Source organism: Crinia signifera, chromosome 1 (assembly GCF_055691185.1).
Source record: "Crinia signifera chromosome 1, ASM5569118v1, whole genome shotgun sequence".
NCBI lineage: Eukaryota > Metazoa > Chordata > Amphibia > Anura > Myobatrachidae > Crinia > Crinia signifera.
This window is the reverse complement of record NC_139217.1, coordinates 286786613-286808356: the sequence shown is the minus strand read 5'-3', so window position 1 is coordinate 286808356 and position 21744 is coordinate 286786613. Positions and strand designations below refer to the sequence as shown.

The 21744-nt window shown below is 45.7% G+C and overlaps 1 protein-coding gene and 1 pseudogene across 3 annotated transcripts in view; one reads left to right on the top strand and one right to left on the bottom strand.

The window, feature by feature from the left end:
• Positions 1–10717, bottom strand: part of IFT74 (intraflagellar transport 74) — an 83126-nt gene extending 72409 nt beyond the window's left edge. Inside the window, exons 1-5 of one of the 3 annotated variants that reach the window (XM_083185420.1) lie at positions 10581–10717; positions 9381–9517; positions 6961–7093; positions 4115–4163; positions 2926–3024 (exon numbers count right to left, since the gene is read on the bottom strand). In XM_083185420.1, coding sequence (XP_083041546.1) covers positions 2926–3024; positions 4115–4163; positions 6961–7093; positions 9381–9503 — 404 coding nt within the window. In that variant the 5' untranslated portion in view covers positions 9504–9517; positions 10581–10717. Of the gene's footprint in view, positions 1–2925; positions 3025–4114; positions 4164–6960; positions 7094–9380; positions 9518–10448; positions 10469–10576 lie in introns of those variants that run through there. The other 2 variants (XM_083185429.1, XM_083185439.1) reach the window with 2 other exon arrangements.
• On the top strand, positions 3133–3251 carry LOC146037264 (5S ribosomal RNA; annotated as a pseudogene).
• Positions 10718–21744: the final 11027 nt, after the last annotated feature.

Genomic DNA, 21744 nt, shown 5'->3' with positions numbered 1-21744 from the left:
TTACTTTCCTAATTTCCAAACCCTAGCTTTCTTTTTACTACATGGTCAATTTAGAATCAATATACTGTAGATTGATCTAAAGGCCCCCATACATTAGGCCGACTTGTCCTAGGGACAAGTCGGACCCAATTTACCTGCGAGCCGCCCGGCAGCTCCCCGGGAGGCTCACATACAATTTGGCACTTGATGTGCCATTTTTTACATGGGATAAATCGCATGCGATTTATCCCATGTAAAAAAAAACCCGGGGAGCTGCAGGGCGGAGAGGAGTAGTGGGGGCGGGCAGCGGCGGCGGTGGTGGAGGCGGCCAGCGGTGGTGGGGGCGAGCGGCGGGTGCGGTGAGCGCTGCTGACCTGGCCGGGCAGTGTACTTACACATAGCAGCAGCGGGGACGGGCAGCGCAGTGGCGGCTATTATATTTTTAAAATACTGGTCAAATGACCGGCCGCTCTCTGATTGGCCGGAGAGCTCTCAGCCAATCAGAGAGCGGCCGGTCATTTGACAAGTATTTTAAAAATATAATAGCCGCCACTGCGCTGCCCGTCCCCGCTGCTGCTATGTGTAAGTACACTGCCCGGCCAGGTCAGTCAGCAGCACTCGCCGGTGCTCAGGGACCCGCTGCTCCCCCGGTGTCTGCATGCATATGCCTGTCAGGTGGCAGGCATATGCATACAGGGAGGTCGGACGTGATCGTATGTACAGACCGTCCGACCTCCCTGATCCTGTCCGATGCGCACGGGACCGGGCATCGGATCGGATCAGATATCACACACCTACTATTTTGGGCCGATTTCACCCGATTATCGGCACAAGGTGCCGAAATCGGATGAAATCGTCCCAAAATCGCATAGTGTATGGGGGCCTTAAGTTAATGTGATGTTTCCAGGGCCAAAATTCTATACATTGTTTTAATGTTAATATTTAGGTGATTTAACCCTTGAAACACATCAATTAAAAAAAACAAAAAAAAGACCGTTATTAAATTTACCCCTAAAAATCTTTACGATTGTTAAACAAATAAGAACAAAACAAATATATACTATTTTTTTATATTTTAAGCTCTTATCTGACCTTGGAGGTATAGTACTAAGAAAATAATCAAATGAGCCAGTATACAGTAAGTCACAGATTGTCTTAAGGTGCCCACACACTAGAAAGAGCTGCGATCGTAAGATGTGCGCATAAATTATCCTTGAAATCTTTTGTCTGTCCTGGACAAAAGATTTCAGGCAAGCGCACATCTTCACCAAACACTTTTCTTAAAATTCCATGTTCGTTCCTATGGATCTTTTGCTAAATCTTATGATCTTTCATGCAGCACGTAAGATCAGAAGATTTAGCAAAAGATCTGTGGGAATGTGCATCTGTCCATTTCCAATATAGGCCAATTTGTCTGTTGTTTTTGCGGTAAAAATGAATTGTAGGGGTGCCTCAGGTTGGTGGTCCAGGACCAATTCATATTGGTCCAGGACCAATGCAATACTCAAAACCAGTGGTGGTGGCTGACCATAATAACATAAGTTGGCAAACAGAAGTAAATCTGGTCCCTCTCCACAAAAATTGAACCTAAGGATAACATATAAACACAATTTTCTGAATATTATATTTTTTTCTAAATTTCTAAACAAGCAACTTTTGGCATAGGGGTGCCTCAAATAATATGACCGGGCCCGCCAACGTCACTATTTTGGGCGTGCCCATGCCGCCGACATCACAAAAGGGGCGTGCCCGGGCCACGCCGTAACGAAAAGGGGCGTGCCCGGCCGGTGGCGTCACGCAAAGGGGGTGGGCCCGGCCGGCGGCATCACGCAAAGGGGGCGGACCCGGCCACCCGGAAGGCTGTACACTGCCGGGGAAGTGCCGGGCATCGCTATGTACAGCGGCACCGGGCTTCCCTGGTCACAACAGCGGTGACAAAGGCAGGCTGTTTTAGCGGGGCGCTGCCAGAGGGGCAGGGCGCATTTTGCACTTTAGAAATCGGGCAGGGAGCAGCCCCCGCTAAAACAGCCTAGCGGGAACACTATCTTTATTAAAGCCACATTCCCACAGAGATGACATTTTTTCTTTGGAGAATTAAATACCTTTAACGCATGCAACCCTTCTACAAACCAAGGTCTCCATTCCAAAGTCACTATAGAGAGAATACCATTATGGCTGACACAGGGAGCGATTCATGTTTAACTGCATTTAAGCAAATTTGGCCCTGTTCCAATGGTCTGGGGACTGCGCATGCGTGATTATGCACATGTGGAGCCCCATTGTGCTAACATCTTTGGCACAGTCGCCGAGGTGTTTGCAGACATCGTGTCGGGCAGGACAAAAACGCTGGGCGTCCCCATGCAAACGCAGACGTGGGGAAGCCAGTACCGGGCGCGAGGATGATGTCACAGTATGTCAGCGCCCTTTATGTTACGGGACATTTCCGAGCCAAATAAAAGTTAGCATAGATGGACTTTTATTCGCATGGGGAAAAAAAACAAAACATTAAATGGTTTTTAGACCATCAAATGATTTTCCCTCCGTATACATACATACGAATGGATGTGTCAGCGTACACATCCATTCGCACGCATTCGCTCACCCACTCGATAAACAGCAAAAGGCCGCTGCTTAGCAAATGAACCAGAATCAGGCTTATACCGACACAAGCTCTCAGATGGTCATCCAGTCACGTGATGCAGAGGAGAAAGGAGGAGGGAGAGCATGTCATAGTGAGACATGCCAAAGCCTCTGCACACTATATCATGTCAGCCACAGTTACATGCACGTTACACTATAGAACAACATTCAAAATGATTAATTATTCAGGCATAAAGTAATCAAACTGGCCAGAGAAGGAAGGAGCTGTTTTCATGTAAGCCAAAATATTCCAATAGTCGCACTTCCTAGAAGTGTAACCACTTAAAATAATAAAACATTACTTGCCTTTTTTCATAGGACAAATAAACAGAGTTCTCCTGGTTGTATGTATCAATTTCCTTCTTCAGTTTGGTCATTTCTAAAGTAAGCTCACCGATTTTGCTCCTGAAAATGAAACAAACTAAGATTAGTTGTAGGAAAAAAAAGTTAAAAATAAAAATAAATAAGATTACAAAAAAATAGATCAATACAGATGTGTCCACAAACATCTAGGTTTACAGCCATACCACACTGAATAGGCCCAATCTGATCTGATCTTGGCAGATAAGCAGCGTTGGACCTGGTTAGTACTTGGATGGGAGACCACATGGGAATACCAGGTGCTGTAGCAACCTCCAACCATACTACCCTGGATAGGCCCAACCTCATCTGATCTTGGCAGCCAAGCAGTGTTGGGCCTGGTTAGTACTTGGATAGGAGAATTTCTCGGTAGTACTGAGCATCATTTTGTGCAACTTTTTTCATTAAAATGCATCTTATTAGCAAAATGATCAAAAGGAAAAGCAGCGTGTGCTGATTAAAATTATATGCGGCATGCCTATAGTGTGCGTGCAACCATGGCTATCATGGTTCATGGCTATCATTCTAGCAAACACTAACATAGCATTTTGTATGCAGATACAGGTGCAGTCACACACATAATATAGGCATGCTGTATATAATTTTAATCAGAAAAGTCTGCTAGTGTCTCTTATTCATTTAGTAAAGCAAAGAAGATGCATTTTTTGGCAAAGAAAGAAAAGAAACCAGCAATAACTGAATTGCACAGGGCCTGTCAGCTCACTCACGAAAGGGAACCACTTGCTGCATGGCATATTGAGGCAAGATGTACGAAGACACATCTGTATGTGAAAGACAGTATTTGTTTACCAGAGTGCAAGGATAGAATAAATAATCATTTTTACTGAAGACTGTAGTCTATTGCCAGATTTAAGCAATAATACATGATTTGCAGCAAACACAATAGCATGCTCATCTAGGAGTTTCCCAAATTACAGCAACTATAGGAAAAACACTGGGTAAGAAAGCAAGAGGAGCACTACATAACAAATACAGTGAGAATGCATTGATGAAAACCTTGTTGGCCAGGGTGCAATAAGATAACAAAATCCATAGACTTAATAACATATTCTAAAATTCAACAAATACTTAAAAAAACAAACAGAAATGCTATTAAAAATTGTCCTTAACATACCGAAGGAGCCCAAGAAAGTAAGATTTGTCCATAATCTGTCTCTGTGGACCTGAAACATAAAAGCCAATATACAGTATAATTACCATTTTTTTTTTTTGCATGTATTATCAAAAGAACTTAAGTCAACCGTCATTGCCCTAAACAGGTACACACATGAAACCATCATATAGAATAATAAAAAAAACAAAAAAAAACCCATATTTTTGGCATAGCATATAATGGTCTGCCACGGATAGTCCAGTCATTGATGGAGAAGATCTGATGGTTCATGGAAGGCAGAGGCACAGCAATGTGTTTTTCTCATTTAGCTGGCCCTGCCATCCAAGTCCTGTCCCCAGCACAAGCAGGGATATCTATCACTGATGGTTCCTGTCGATAGATAGCTGCCATTGAACATCTAGTGGCTATGATAATCAGTACTTCCTACCAGCTTGTTGTTACTATGGGGCGGATTCAGAGCTATATGTAAACAGAAAGTACTGAGACCAGTGTCTACATCTTTCGATACAGATGTACAGGCCTCAAAAACACTTTATGGATCAGACTACCAATGATAGGACCATTGTCGACTCTACATTTTCCACAGAGAAGGTGAGGCTGCTTCTTAAATATTTCCTCTGCGGTTTCTAATCTCTGCAGTCGCAGGGTGGGAGGTGCCACCAGGATGACATTCCTGCAGCTGCCAAGTAGATGTTTCTGACCAGTCGCATCAGATGCGACCATGTCAGGTAAAGCCCAGCCGGGTGTGATCCTATCTGATACGACCATGCCAGGCAAGTGGATAACACAAGATGCCTCCTGCAATATTAGCTATTTTTTAAACAGCAGCTTCGTGCAAAGACACAGCTGTTGTTCTTACTGCACCTTTCACTGAACCAGGCCCAATATCACATTGGTAATGCAAAGTGATAAAACAGAAATAATATCATACCAATTAGTGTTCGGAATCTACCTGTATTATTTTCACCCTTATCCAGGTCATAGAAATTTAAATGTCATTTTACATTTAACTGCCGGAAGTACCTGTAAATCTGTTCAATTAAAAGATTTGGAGCCAGATGTATTAATCTTGAAAAGTAATAAAATGGATAGTGAATAAGTGCCAGCCAATCAGCTCACAACTGCCATGTTACAGGCCGCGTTTGAAAAATGACAGGTAGGAGCTGATTGGTTGGTGTTTTATCATACTGGTTGACACATATTATCATCCTTTGATAAACATGCTTATTTTTACCCTTTGAGTGCCACATGAATTTGTCAAAAGAGGTGTGAGAAACATATTTGTTCATCAAAACCTGTAATGTTTACCTTATGTGTGAGAGTGACGCTGCCATATTTAGCAGATATTTTGCCCATCTCTCTCACAGAAATGTTGGCACTCAAAGGGTTAAGGCTATATTTGTTTGATTTGCAAGTTTTTTTTTTTAAAAAGATTGCAAGTGATTCCCATCTGATGAAAACACAGTGTTTTTGTTTACCCCACAGAAATACACTGAAAACGAACTAACTGTCTAAACAATTACCACAGATGGCTGCTTTAGTTTACCTTCACACCTATTCAGACCCAATCACATGGATGTAAATTTGCAGGCCAGGCAATAATGGAACGACTGCGTATGCATACGGTTCACAGTACACATGTGAAAGGCCATCGTACTTTCTTCAAATCATTCAACATACTCAAGTTGATTGACTGAACGCCGGCGTTTGTGGGTATCACCCCGCCGTTTTCTGGGAGTGTCAGTAAAAAAACACAGGGATATCACACGACTGAAGGGAAGTTGTGTGACATCAGCCTTTATCGCACCCGCTGAGTAAGTCCTGGGCTACACACAGTGGAAAAATCATTAGGGCCCTTATTCTGATCGGTGCGGCCCGATCAGAATATGCGGCCGCAACCGTGCAGGCGAATCCCCGCCTTCCATACGGATCGCCACCTGCCGTCCGTATGCGGATATGTGGCGATCCGCATGAAATTGTACGGGGATACGCCTCCTCCATGGTGGGAGCAGCCCCTGCATTCGATGGTCGCCGAACATCGAATGCAGGGCCGCACGCTCCACCAGGTCCCGCAACACAAGACCACACGGACACTTGTCCGTGTGAAATCATGTATGGGGGCGGGCAGCTGACATCCGGCGATGTCAGATGCCCGCCCCGTACCCACGCGTCACGGCCTCATTACCATGCATACGCCCCGCATTTGCATGGGAACGCCCATGAAACGCGGGGCGTATGCATAGGGTAATGAGGCTAAGTAGCCCCTCACGCCCCTCTACGCCCCCTGTGCGGCGTATAAAGAATCCGTGCGGCGAAATCGCCTGCACATGCGCAGAGTGACCTCTGCACATGCGCAGACGATCAACATCGGCGGTCCGTCCGCATGCGGGAATTTCCGCACCGATCAGAATAAGGGCCTAGATGGTGAACGGCTTGCAGATGGATTTGCTGCTAATAGCAAGGCTGCGATATTTCCTCAAGCCTTGCACAGCAATTTGCAGGCTTGGCGGGATTTCTCTATGGCTGGGCGGCAATTACCTGATGGCAGGCCTCTGTAAAATAGCTGCCCAGCAGTCAGTCATACAATATGTAGTGAAACTATTCCAGATTGAATATTTCTGCCATATATGGTGCACATAGAATTTCCCTGCTATCATTTTAGGTTGGTTCTACATTTTGAATTACATCAGTAGTAACAATTTTTAGTAATGAATGGTGTAAACACAATGTTAGAGCAGGTAACCCAACATTGGTACAAAGTGCATGCTGCTACAGAGAAGCATTAAACGGTCCAAGGAGGCAAGGCATTAAAAATTCTATACACAATGATAGAATTACTTGTCTACCTTTCATTCCAGTTTTCATTCCGCTCAGACCTTGCTGAGTCACTGGCCGGTCAGCTACTTTTATTTGGGCTGATAACACTCCTCCTGCACCCTGTGGTCTGGCAGTGCCAGGCCTAGCAGTTCCAGGTGGCATCTGTAAGAAATGAAATACAAAATATTACATACAGTAGCCCATTTTGTTGCATAAAATACAGTAACCCAGGTCAGGTGTAGTACTACTCAGCTGTGCCAAACGTATTTTTCACATTTAAAATGTGTAGCTTACTTGCATAAATAAATCAACTGGTAGCAACAAAACCAAAATGTTAGCTCATGCTGACAACTGGGGTGTGCAACGTTTGTACGTCTGTGAGCGACTGAGAACGAATATATGTAACATGTGCTCTAATGCAAGCTGTCATGGCTTCTCTTCACTTGAAATTTGCTGTGCTTGATCTGCAACATTAACCGGACAGGAACTGGTAGCAGCCTAGTGTCTCTGGTACACAGTGTAGCAGAGAATGTTGACATGGATAATATATTCAGAGACCACTAGTTATAGTTAGGACTCGAAGCAGCTAAGAACTCCATGTCAACTTGATGACTTTCGTCAGCCACAAGTTTGACATAATGTTCATGCTGGGTCTAAAATTTCAACATTGAGACTATGCGGACATGCAGAATGTCAACGTTTTTTATCCACACCTGTGCTGGGCAATAACTATTATTTTAGTATTGTAGTGTAGGCTATAAAGGAAGATGCAACAATCTAATTATCACTCTCAATATTGTTACTCTTTCACGGTGTAAAAGAAATCAGGTTTTACATTCAAGAACCTAAAAAAACAAAGTCAATCTTTTGTACAATGAGGGATATGTAAGCGATGCACAAGGGTTTGTGCAAACTAATTGGTACTTGTTTAGTTTCAAGCACTATGCTGCCTACGAAAACTACGTAACTGCTTTTGTAGCCCTGAAACTAAACAATGGTTAATATCTCCACTATCCACGTCAGCGTGGAGTTGATTTTATAAAGTGTGGTGAGCGCAGCGAGCCCCGCGAGGGAACGCGGATACGCATCCGCTCGCCACGCTTCGGGCTTGGTGGCTTGCCACTTTATAAAATCAACTCCACGCCGACGTGGATACTGGGGGTATGACGTGGATAGTGGCGATATGACGTGGATAGTGGGGGAAATGTGTGTGTGTTGTCCATTATACTTACCCTACTTCGGCCCGGGCACCGCGTCCGCTGGGTCTCTGCGATCCATCGATGGGTGCCCCCTCCTCCGGCAGTCCCTCCCCGGCACCATCGATCAGTCCCCCTCCTCCGGCACTGCCAGCGTACAATGTACGCAATTAGCGTAGTGCCGCTGGGAGAGCAGGGAAACCATGTGATGCTCCCCCAGTGGCAATGCACTGAATTACGTACATTGCTGGCGCCGGGGAGTGACTGCCGTAGGAGGGGGACTGAAGGAGGAGGGAGCTGCGGCCTGTCACCCGTGACCGTCGCCCGTGGGGATCGGTAAGTATAAAACCCACCCTGCTCCCTCTGCCACCCACCACCTTGGTCCCAGTGTAGTTTCACGGCGGTGCCTGCTACGCTGACAACATAGCCTAAGCTACGTTGTCAGCGTAGCGTAGAGCCGCCGCCATGAAACTAAACAAGTACCAACTAATTCATTACATGTTCATAAAAGGTAGAATAACCATTTAAAAAATTGCTCTATGTACAGTAGATTTCAGAAAAATAATTGCAAATAATTTATGTAACACAACATTTAGCTGCAATTCCAGTTTTGCCTGTTAGTTTAATTTGGTTAAGCTTGTCTTTTCCTTCAAAAAGTAGCGAAACATAGGCTATGGTTTCTCTTAAATGGAGGAAAAGAGATTTTTTTTGGGGGGGAAGAGTCTTATACTAAAGGCTGAAAAACACAGGGCAATTTCAGGGCTATTTCTAAGCAATCTGACCTGATCGCTTAGAAATTAAGCACACATCGCCCCCAGCAAGGGCACTGAGCAGGCCCATACGTTGCTATTGCCCTCACTAGATCTTGACTGCATGCATTTAAAATCTAGACAGCTTGCTAGTGTCCTCACAAGAAAACACTGGTCTGCAGAGATTGCTGAGCACACATCACTGGTGAATCCCATGTGTGTCAGAGATTTGTGCTGAGCGATTTTGTGCTTAAGCATACCACTCAGCAAGGGGCACTCGTCGCCCCGTATGTACGGGCCTTAAGAGAGGATTGGAAAAAGTTTAGGATGCATGTGATATTTCCTTCATTTTTAGAGATATATAGGTGTAAATATACACAGGAATAGAAACCAATAAAATAATCTGACCATTCTTTATTATTTTTTTCAAACAATATTTCAGGTTGCATCAATGTGATGAGACACAGCAAACAAATAGTATGGTGCGCTATAGTGGACACTTACTGCAGAGGAAAGCCTGCCTGCTGTGGGCGGTCCACGAATTCCACTTGGAGGTCGGTTTTGAATAGAACCGATGACTCCTCTTGAGATGGGGCGGGATGATGGGGGTCTCTGGTTGCTCGCCATACCTACTATAAATTCTGGGGAAGGAGGGGTATTAAACTTAATTAATTGAATCACAGCACAAACACATAACACATAAGTAGGAATAATGAGCTCTAAAGCCCCGTACACACGGGGGAGATATATTGCTCAGCCATATATGGCTGAGCAATATATTGCTCAGTTTCTCCTTTTCATCAGCGACCAGAGATGGTCGCTGATGAAAATGAAACTGCCGGGGGGAGCCCGGCAGTGGTAATCAGCTGGTCGCAGGAGCATGTTCCTGCGACCAGCGATCACTACAGGGGTAAAAACGGGAGCGTGCACCCGGCGATATATCGCCGGTGCACACTCCCATCGGGGGCAATATGGTCGCTTAGCGACCATATTTCCTGCGATATTGTACAAAATCGCCCCTGTGTGTGCGCACCTTAACAAGTGATTTATAGTCTGTTCATTTCTTCATAACAGTGGAGCAACTGGGCATCTGCTACTTGTTCTTCTTTTCCACTTATAGCTAGCACTAAATAGTCACTGGCCCTGCGTGACAGTCTAAAGGTGCGTACACACGGGGCGATTTTGTGTAATATCGCGGGCAATATGGTCGCTAAGCGACCATATAGCCCGCGATGGGAGTGTGCACCAGCGATATATCTCCAGATGTGCGCTCCCGTTTTTACCCCTGTAGTGATCGCTGGTCGCAGGAACATGCTCCTGCGACCAGCTGATTACCACTGCCGGGCTCCCCCTGGCAGTTTCTTTTTCATCAGTGACCATATCTGGTCGCTGATGAAAAGGAGAAACTGAGCAATATATTGCTCAGCAATATATTGCTAGCAATATATTGCTGAGCAATATATCTGCACCGTGTGTACGGGGCTTTATGAACTTCAGCATTGCATAGAGCAGGTGATGCCCTGACAGTAAAAGATCACTAGTGCTATCATTCGTGGGCCGGCCCGCACTCACACATCAGTAGCCGTGTCTCCTGCTGTAGAACATGACACGTACACACGAATGACATAGCAAACATGTATGAGTACTAGCATAGGTGTATGTGCAGCGGATGACAGTACGACGATCGTACATCCTCTCACCTACCAGCCTCAAGCTGACGCTTCCTCCTGCAGTTTCTCTGTCTCCTAGCAACCCCAGTCACGTGCGTCCTTTCACCATATCATGTGCGCAGCAGCCGAGGGGAGGCGCTTCCAGAACTCTCGTGAGATGCGGGTATAACAAGTATATTTGGGAGGGGGGGGGGACCTTGACGGCATGCAGTCATGTGACCTGGTTTAGTGACGGACAGCGCAAGCCTTAGCCCACCATCGAATGGCGGCGTACGCCAGCATCGAGTCGTTTGATGCGCTGGTAACAGTACCATCGCATCAAAAGAATTCGACAGAAAAAAAATGCATATGATTTGCGTATGCGAAAGTAGACAATGGAAATTTGGGGGCGGGCTTATCGAAGATAATCATGCTGCTGAGTGAGCACTGTTTTACCCTCCAGGTATACGTGTGACCCAGTGCATGATAGCAAAATTGTCAAAACTGAAGGGGATCTAGAGACACTACCCTGTTTTAGTTTGCCTGTGTACATGCTGCAGCTGCTAATTTCCGGGTACATACAACTTTACATGTATGTTTATATGTGCTGTCTTGCTTCCTCTGCAGTGTTTTGTCTGTGATGCAGCCCAGGGGCAGCAGCCGCTGCTAAAAATAACCACTTTATAGAAATCCCCCATCATGCTGTAGTTGCCTACCCTCCTGCATTCTGCAGGAGACTCCCTAGGGTTGCCACCTCACTCTTCATCAATTCCTGGAGATTTACAAATGTGTACCTTCGTGTCAGCACAGTTTAGCTGATTGCAGTCTGTTCCCCGTTGCCAAGCCACTAAAATAAAATAGAGTAAATAAAAAAAAGGTACTTGTTTCCAAGCACGGCGCCCAAGCACGTACGGCACCATAGGGAAATCGCATGGCATTGCATGGGCGGTTATGGCGGCATAACTAAGAGCTCTATAAGAGCAGTGAATAAATTAACTACAAAATCGCATCGCATGCGATTGCATGCGATTTTCGGGAGGTGCGATGCGATGGCCTGGGGACATAAAAGCAGTGAATAAATGAACTAAAAAAAAATCGCATCGCATGCCATTAAAATGGCATGCGATGCAATTTTTTAACGCAGAATAGCCCTCTACGCAATTAACGTAGTGGGCGCCGTGCTAGAAAACAAGTACCAAAAAAAAACAATGTTTTTTTTCACAGAAATTAGTGTGGTCTCTTCTTTATTATGGTAATCTTTTGTTTAAATGGTGGTTACCGGGTAGCACTGCAGTGGAAATATGTATTTTACCCATATCCAAACCGTCTTTGAACTGGGTACAATTTAATGGGTCTGACCCAGGTTGCTAGTGGATAAGGGGTATAATACCCCTTTTCCACTAGCAACCTGTGTCGGACCCGGTAAATTGTACCCGGTTCGGACACGGGTTGGACACACATTTCTACTTCAGTGCTACCCGGTAAATTGCCTGATCATCCCCTTTTACACTTAAGCCTTTTTTCCCCTATAGATTAAGGGATAAGGAAATAAGGAAAAAGCCTTTTTAAAGGGCTTTATCATAGGAGGTCACAAAATAGGGCCACCATTACACCAAAAGGGCCACCATTAAAAATATTACCATATTAGAAGAAGAGACCACACTCATTTATTTTAAAATAACTTTTTTTTTATTTTACTGGCAAATATTAAATCTTTGGAACTTTCAAAAGTTCCTTTACACAACACAAGAAAAGACATGCAAAAAAGGGTAACAAACAGAGTCCTGGGCGCTTCTTTCTGGTGTTACAGTATGAGGGCTATTCCTTCTTTGCCCCAATAGAAGCAATGCAAATAGTTTTTTTGGTAAGGAATCTGATGTAGCGCCTTATTCCTTACCAAAAAACCTATTTACAAGAAAAGACATGTTCAGGTAAAATGTTTGCCGTACACCTGAGCCTTTGGCATTCATAAAAATGAAAAAAGTGCACATAAACATGTTAAAAAACAAGTGCCCATAAAATTGAAAAAAGTGCAAGGTGTAGGGTTTAACCAAACTGTGCCCACAAGGCGACTGAATGCAATAAATGTATTCAACATTCTTACTGCAATAATGCAATAAAGAATTTCAAAGAAAAAAAACAAGTATTTCTTATGACAAATTATGATATACCGTAAATTCAGGGGAGACTAGGTTTGGCAGCAGTGTAGTAGAAGTGTTGTCACGGCTAGTGGTGTTTGCCTCACTATACTCCGGGTTTAGTGGGGCACTGGTAGCAGTGCTGGAGGCATAGCTAGTGGAAGTGTTGGGCTAGCACCAGTGGTGGGGCGGTAGCTAGTTGCTGTGCTGGGGGCGTGGCTACTGGGGCCTCTATATGGTAGAGGCTCTTGGTTTGACTGTTGCTCACAGGAAGTGCTAGGGGCGGAAGGAGTTGTCCCTCTACTGTATTGGCCATATGCACACTCATGGTGTGCTGGGTATGCTGGGGCCTGTGGAGCATGTGGCGGATACTGTGGATAATAAGGAGGTGGCGTATACCCACGATTAAGTATCCGTTCCAAGAAGGACAATTGTCTGTCCTGCATGTCCTTTAATTGATCCAAGAAAGAGTGCTGCATCTGTCTTTCATTTGCTAAAAACTTCTCCATACGAGCATCCTCATTGGCCTGCATGTCGGAGTCCATTTCCCGCAGTTGTTCCATTACTATTGAAGAGAAAGCTCTCGCTGCTTGATCGGAACGGTTTGTTTTTTTCTTCTTTGGCGGCACGTTGTAAACTGCAAGTGGGATAAACAAAAAAACACTATAAACATAAAATAGCAGAGGTGTTTGCAGACCTGTGCTTGCGGCCCTATCCCACCTGCACACTTGCGGCACTCTGCAACATAAAGCGCAACGGAATATGCTGCGCTATATAAGAAACTGTTAATAAATAAATTAATAAATATACCATCCATTGATTACTGGGATAAATGTTTTTTTTTTTTTTTTTTACTTGAACGCAGTTTTGGTGTTTGTTGTTGAGTCGCCTGCACCGTTGTTGTTTCGGACCCCTCCTCCGCCATGGACTGTGCGGTGTCAGACAAAACAGACCTATCGAGTAGACTGCACTCTTCATCGCCATCTTCCGAAATCAGGAGCGGAGAAGTTGGGCAGCACGGTGACATTGCCATGGTGGACTGTGTGTCAGGTGGCTCCTGGCTACTCTCCATTGGTAGCTCTTGGCTACTCTCCATCTGGCTGGCCAACGAGGATGACAGTGCCACAGGATTAGTCAGAGCTGTGCTGCCAAATGCCCTGCAGCATAGATCGTAATGGACCCACTCGACACGTGCGGCACCGCTTTTTTTCCTGTTCTGGTCGGAGAACTTGGTGAACTGCCTCTTTAGTGCTTTTAATTTGTTAAGCACTTGCTGGTGAGAGCGGTGTATCCCCCTACACTCCAGCATCTGGGCAATATTTCTGTACATAATTGCGTCTTTTACGGTACCAGTCACCTGGCGCTTGATTTCCTCCTCTGCCCTAATGAGCAGCAGCTCCTTCACTTCAGGATCAGACCAATTGCTGGCAGCCATAATGATGTTGTGCTGCGGAATGAATAGCAGTGTCTGCTGGGGCAGCCTGTGGTGCTGGCAGCAAAGTGGAAGGTGGCTGCTGGAGCAGCCTCTGATACAGCAGGGGAAAGTCAGCAGGACAGACATGCACCACATGTGCACAGAACGCTATCCTCCATGCTATGTGCGCAGTCTGCGGGGCTCTGAGTGATGACATCACTCACCAGCGCCCCAGCAGCACCAATCAGTGAAGATTTTAACATTTTAACATGCTCAGTCAAATAACCCGGTTAGGGAGCGTTTCCACTACCCTTGAATCCGGGTGCTAACCGGGTGCTACCCTGATCATGACCTGGGTAGGATTGCCGGGGAATCCAAACCGGGTTATTTGACAGGGAGCATTTCCACTAGCAGAAAAACCCGGGTAGAAGCGTGTTCCCGCGGAGATTACCGGGATATTTGTTCTAGTGGAAAAGGGGTATAATTGTGTAATCTTCCTGAAGCCAAAGTCAAGGCATCCCAAGTGGAGGGAAGTTGGAATGTCAGCTGTAGGGCTTCACAGGCTTTGGGGGGGATAGACGTCCAATTGCAGGGTTGCTCCAACAATTTGCCAAGTACTTGGGGACAGACACCAATCTCCTTTTCACCCATATCACTGCTCGCAGAACGGCCTTTTCAAAATATTTAACATGGACATCTATGATGGAAACTGCCCATAGACGCCCAGGTTAAAGTTTAACATGGGTTTCTATGGTTCCCCCGGAGCCCGCGGCTGATTGTCGTGTCTGACATCCCCGGCAAATTCCCCACTTTGGTGGTTCGTAATGCTATAGGGACAGTTCCAGTTTGTAATGGTTTCGGAACAGCACTTTGTTTTTTATAACCCATGGATGCCTACATGGAACGAAGAGGACACAATCTATGCCGATTGGTTGGTGAGTATAATTTCCTTCCACAGATACCCATTGGAGAAGAGGACGGGCCTACGTTGGAACCTATAGGTAAGTATGTATGAGTGATTGTAGTATGTATTAGTTTTATTTTTCTAAGGTGTCTGTGTGTTATTGGTTAAGTTGTAGAACTACAAGTGCCAGCAGGCCCTTTAATGCCCTGCATGCTGGGACTTTTGCTCCCCCAAGTCCCTGCATATGGGGGAGGCTTGCTGGGAGATCTACAGCTTAACCCAATAGTTTGTTCATCTAATTTTACAAAAAAAATCAGCCCGGTGCCCACCGCCCAGGGACAGTCCCAGGCTTTAGCCCAGGCAGGGGGTAGCCTGAAGGGGGGGAACTCTTTATTGGGGGGTCCCCACTCCACCAGGCAGAGGCGTAACTAATATTGTGGCGACCCCCACCAAAAAATTACCTTACCCCTCCGCATGCCGCCGGCCCCGCATTCAGTCCGGCACCGCAGATAGCCTCCGGGATCCGTCTCCTGCAGTAATGAAAAATGACACGACAAAATGGCTGCCCCCGTACAGCATACAGTTTTTTTAGGGATGTTAGAGGAGGCGGCGGCCTCCTATAGCATCCTTCAAAACTGTCTGCTATTAGGGGGCAGCCATTTTGTCGTGTAATTTTTCATTACTGCAGGAGACAGAGCCCGGAGGCTATCTGCGGTGCCGGACTGAATGCGGTGGCGGCGGCATGCGGAGGGGTAAGGGGGGGTCGGGGTCTGACCAGAGTGCCCGGGCCCGGGGGCGCCCCGCTGGCGCTTGCTCCCCAAAGCAGCCGTGGTGGCTGCCTTACGGTAGCTACGCCTCTGCCCACAGGGTCCTAGCCCGGGCTGACTAGTCACAGGTTAATGCTTTGGCCAGGGGAAATTGTATAAAAAGTTTTCCCCGGATGTTGGCATCAGCCTGCTGACTGTTTAAACCAGGGCTGGGCAACACCGGCCCTCCAGATGTTGATGAACTACACATCCCAGCATGCCTTGCATCAGTTTCAGCATTTTGCCACATAGCAAAACTAATGCAAAGCATCCTGGGATGTGTAGTTCATCAACATCTGGAGGGCCGGTGTTGCCCAGCCCTGGTTTAAACCGTTCCTGGTTGTCAAAATAAGGGGGATCCCCATTTTGTCCCCTGTATTTTGGGAAACAGGACCGGTCCATGACCCCACTTTTTTGTCCCCCATCATTTCTAAAACCAGGACAGGTTCAATGAGCCTGGGGCTGGTTATAGCCAGGAGGGAAACCCTGCGCTGGTTTATTAATATATATTGTTTTTGCACAGGGCAGCATTGCACGGATCTGACTGATCCGTGAAATGCTGCCGCATCGTACGTATTTGGCGGCCGTTAATATAGCTTCCAAATACGAATGGCTACGACATCAGAAAATACAAATCTGGAGAATACAGCAGCTTCTTAAATTTGCTGTATTCTCCATTCTTATCTTCGGGCTGTATGCGGCCGATCCTATTATACGCACTATAGCATTTATTTTACCCTGAATTGGGGTGGGGACTCCATTTTCTAAAATGAGTGGGTCGCCGGCGATGCGCTCTGCTGCAGCATGGCCGAAGAGTAGGAGAGATCGCGGCCGTGAAGCAATAAAACCAGGCAGCTGTTGAGCAGCAAAGCCCGGTGGCTGGAAAGCTCAGTGGCCAAGGAGCACGCTGATGCCAGTAAGAACAAGACTCCCCGCCTCAGCCACCATCACCATCTTGACTCACCACCTTTCACCCGTTACCTCACACTGTCACCTCAGCCCCCTTCTGTCTTTTTTTTCTCTCTCCCCTGCTCTTTCACCTGCTCCCTCTCTTTCTCTCAACATTCACTCCCACATATCACCTCTTTATCTCTCTCGGCCCCTAGTCTCTTTCTCCTCTATCTCTTTTCCCCACCTCTTTCTTCCCTCCTCTCCCTACCTGGCACTGTCTCTTGACACTTTTTCTCACTCTGTCTCTAACCTCTTTCTCTCCCTGAAACCCCCTCTCTTGCCCGCACCATTTCCTCTCTCTTGCTCCTTCCCCTTTTTCTATTTGATATCACCCAGCACTCCCCCAGCAAAAGCAACACTAGATCATACCTCCCAACAGGACACTCTCCAGGAGGGATAAAAAGCTCTATTCCTGGACTTACCTATTAATGTATGATTAAATACATTAAGTCCTGTGTTAACCCCTTCCCGACATTGCCTTTTATGCTAATTTTTTTTTTTTTTTCCTCCTTGCGTTCAAATAAGCGTAACTTTTTTAATTTTCCGGCTATATAGACACGGGATGCGGTCATTTGGTCTACTGCATTATGGTCGAAAGTCATTAGGTCGAATCCATTAGGTCGACATGCTAAAAGGTCGACATGACTCTAGGTCGACATGGGAAAAGGTCGACATGATTCTAGTTCGAAAGGTCATTAGTTCGACAGGTCATTAGTTCGACAAGGTCATTAGTTCGACATTGTCTATGTCGACATTCACAAGGTCGACATGGAGTTTTTCACTGTTTTTTGAGCCAACATGTGCCGACAGGCGGTATTTCATGCCCTACCATCCACTAGGGCGTGGTGGGAGAATAAAATAGTGTGCCGAGCGTAGCGAGGCACCGTGCCCGACGCATTGCGAGCGCAGCGAGCGATGCGAGGGAATGCAGTGCACTTTAAACTGTGTCCATGTCGACTGTGTTGACATTCAGGTAAAAAAACAGTGAAAAACCCCATGTCGACCTTGTGAATGTCGACATAGACAATGTCGAACTAATGACCTTGTCGAACTAATGACCTGTCGAACTAATGACCTTTCGACCTAGAATCATGTCGACCTTTTCCCATGTCGACCTATAATCATGTCGACCTTTTAGCATGTCGACCTAATGGATTTGACCTAATGACTTTCTACCATAATGCAATAGACCAAATGATCCCAACCCATAGACACATGAGGGCTTTTTTTTTGCGGGACAAGTTGTACTTTGTAATGGTACCATTTACTATACCGTATAATATTCTGGGGAATCAGGAAATAATTCAATGTGGGGTAAAAAAAAAAAAAAACGCCATTCCACAATTTTGCGCTGGTTACGGTTTTTTTGGAGTTCATAGTTCGTTTAAAATGATGGGTTATCTTTATTCTATGGGTCGTTACGATTCTGGTGATACCAAACTTATATAGTTTTCGTTATGTTTTACCACTAAAAAAAAAATCGCAACTTTTACGGTTTTTCTAATTTGCGTTGCGTCGCCATGTTCTGCGGCTTATAACTTTTTTATTTTTCCACCTACGGACCTGGGTGAGGGCTCATTTTTTGCGGGCTGAAGTGTACTTTTTAATTAATTTAATTATGGGATATGGGCGACTTTCTGATCTCTTTTAGTTATTTTTTTTTGGGTACGCGATGCGACCAAAAAACATAGTTTTGGCGTTTGGAATTATTTTCCGTTTACGCCTTTAACCGTGCGGGATAACTAATGTTATATTTTAATAGATCGGACTTTTAGGAACGCGGCGATACCAAATATGTTTATTTTTTTTATTTTTTATTTATTTTTATTTGTGAAATGGGGAAAGGGGGGTGATTTGAACTTTTAATATTTTTTTTTTTTTTTTTTTTTACTTTATTTTTTTTTTTTTTTTACTTTTACTACAAGGCCCCCTAGTGTACTTGACCACTAGGGGGCGCGATCGCCTGTACTAGGTTCAGCCATAGAGCTCTATGGCTGAACGTAGTGATTTTATGCACTTCCTATTACATCCTGCCTGAGGCAGGATGTAATAGGTATGCATACACGGCCAGCACAGGGGTCTACATTAGACCCCTGGCTACCATGGCAACCGATCGGCACCCTCCGATCTCGCTGCGGGGGGCCCCGATCGGCGCCGGAGGGGGGCGCCCCCCCTCCGATCAGCTATTTAAGCACTGCGGTCGCTTTGCCCGCGGTGCTTAAAGGGTTAAACGGCCACGATCGGCGAACTCGCCGCTCGTGGCCGTGAGAGCAGGGACCTGGCTGTAATATACAGCCATTACCTGCTCTCTTTCAAGCCAGCTCACTCCGTGAGCTGGCTTGATTCCCCCTCAACCGACATATGACGTAAATGTACGTCATATGTCGGGAAGGGGTTAAAATACCTTTATCAATTATACCCCTTTCAGACATATGGCAAAATCCCGGGATTTTTCACGTGCATGCGCATAATCCCGGGACTAGGGTATGTCTGAAAGGCTCTACCCGGGACTCTAAAATCCCGGGTTCTGTGCACCTGCAATGGACCCGGGATTTTTAAAAACCCGGGTTTGAACCGGGTCTAAAATCCTGGGTAGTATGTCTGAAAGAGGTATTAACCTGTTTAAAATAGGTGATGACAATCATAAATTAAGAGGAAAATCCATGAACAGAGAATTGTGTCCCTCTTGGAATGGGTCATGTTGAGAGGTATGATAGATGCATGCACAGAAGGACTCCTGGTCCTATTCCAAGAATTCAGTGTTAATAAATCCTGATGAAGAGTGTTAAGGTGCATACACACAGGCTATAATCGCTGGCAATTGCCCACGATTGGAGTGTGCACCAGCTATAAATTGCCGGGTGCGCGCTCCCATTTTTAGCCCCCTTATGACCGCTGGTCGCAGGAGGTATGGGAACCTAGGAAGGTAGCAAAAGAAACAGCCACTGCCGAGATCCGCAACTCGCCGTTACCAAGATTCCGACAGAAGCCCGGCACGCAAAGCGCAAGACTGCTGCTTGGAGAATCTATTAATACAGACTCCAGGTAGGACTAGATAGGGTGAGATAGCATCTCTGGACTGATACCTTGCACACTTATTCCTACAAAGGAAGGAAGAATTGTAAACATGCCACATTAATTATTTTGTTCATTTAATTTTTATTTTATTTATTTTTATTTCATTTGTCCTTTCTATTCATCCCTTATCTTTCACCACTCTCTCTTAACCATCCCACTTATTGATTCCAAACTTCATGCCTTATCTCTCCCAACGTTACCAATCCCTACAGCTAAGTCTCCATCTTTTCTGTTTTTGTCAAATTTTCTTTATTTCCTAACAAGTGCCTGATAAACCTTGCCTTCCCAGCAATTCACACACTGAGCAATATATCGCCCCCATGTGTATACAGCTTTAGGGCTATTTCAGCTTTATGGCAAAATGGGAAAAAGCAGTACCAGACATCTAAATCAAAGTTACAGCTTACGGGTCCTTTCACACGGGCTGGCCGCCGGGTAGCAGTCGAATCTATCGACTGAAAAAGACGGCTTCTGGGGGCCTTTCACACACACCAGTTTTTGGTGTGCTGTAGATAAGGCCATCGACCTTCGATGATTTGAAATCATCGATGGTTTATGGCCGATGTCGAATACTTTTGCTATCGATGTGGGAGAACCAGATGGTTTCCCTACATCGATGGCAAAGGAGAACCGATGTTTCCTTTTTCTTTTTCAAAGTGCCGGGACACGGAGCTTGGCTCCGCCCCAGGCACCCGGAGTCCCACCCCTGAGTTCTGATTGGCCCAGGGGCCATTCAGTCAAGTATAATGGATGACCATCAATAGCTAAAACTATGATGGTTATCCATCAAATTGTTTGCCACTAACAATGGCTGGATGCAGAATCACCATCGATGGCGTCTGCACGATGGCCATCCCTAGTGTGCTGGTGCAGCTCTCCCCCGCCTCAAACTTGTCATCACATTGAAGCCCGACCCCTGTGAAAAGCATGTCAGAAATGGATTCAGTATCGAATCCCGGCGGTCGGGATCCCGGCGTTCAGAATCCCGACGCCGGAATCCCGACAGCCGAAATGCCGACAAGGGGGGGACGTGGATCGCCCCCCCTTGCGGGCTCGCTGCGCTCGCCACGCAGCGGGCCCGGTGCCTCGCTACGCTCGGCACACTAATTTATTCTCCCTCCAGGGGTGTCGTGGACACCCCAGGAGGGAGAAAGTGTCGGCATTTCGGCGGTCGGGATTCCGGCGTCGGGATTCTGAACGCCGGGATCCCGACCGCCGGGATCTTAACTGCATCCCGTCAGAAATAGATGTAGGTATATTTACTTATTATTTATTTGTTTGTTTACAGTTTCTTACATAGCGCAGCAGATTCCGTTGTGCTTTACAATAGTAGACAGTGATAAAACAAACTGGGTAACAACAGTCAGACTTGGAGGTTAGAGGGCCCTGCTGCAAGCTTACAATCTATAGACCAAATGTACTAATAGAAAATCACTGGGTGGCTTATCTATCCAGTATGGACAGAAAGATGTTACCTATTATATAGTAGTATACTGTAGTTACACATATAGATTATAATTAGCTAGTGAGCAAAGATAGTTTTGCTATGAATTGGGATAATTTTGTTTATATGAAAGATTTTTATGGACCATATGAGTTAAATATTATGAATGAACAGAAACTATATCATGATTGTAATAAAAATAATAGTACTTCCTCATCTTTGCGGCCACAGCTTACGCAAGTTACTTTATGGCCACTTTCAGAATAGCATCGTCGCCCCCTCACGGGCTTGCTTTGCTCGCCATGCTTCGGGCTCTATGGGCTTGGGGGCATATTTATTAAGCTTGGAGAAGAGATAAACTGGAGATAAAAGGTAAAAGGAGATAAAGCACCAGCCAATCAACTCCCAACTGTCTTTTTCAAACACAGTTGATTGGCTGGTGCTTTATCTCCTTTTACCTTTTCTCCGCTTTATCTCGTTTATC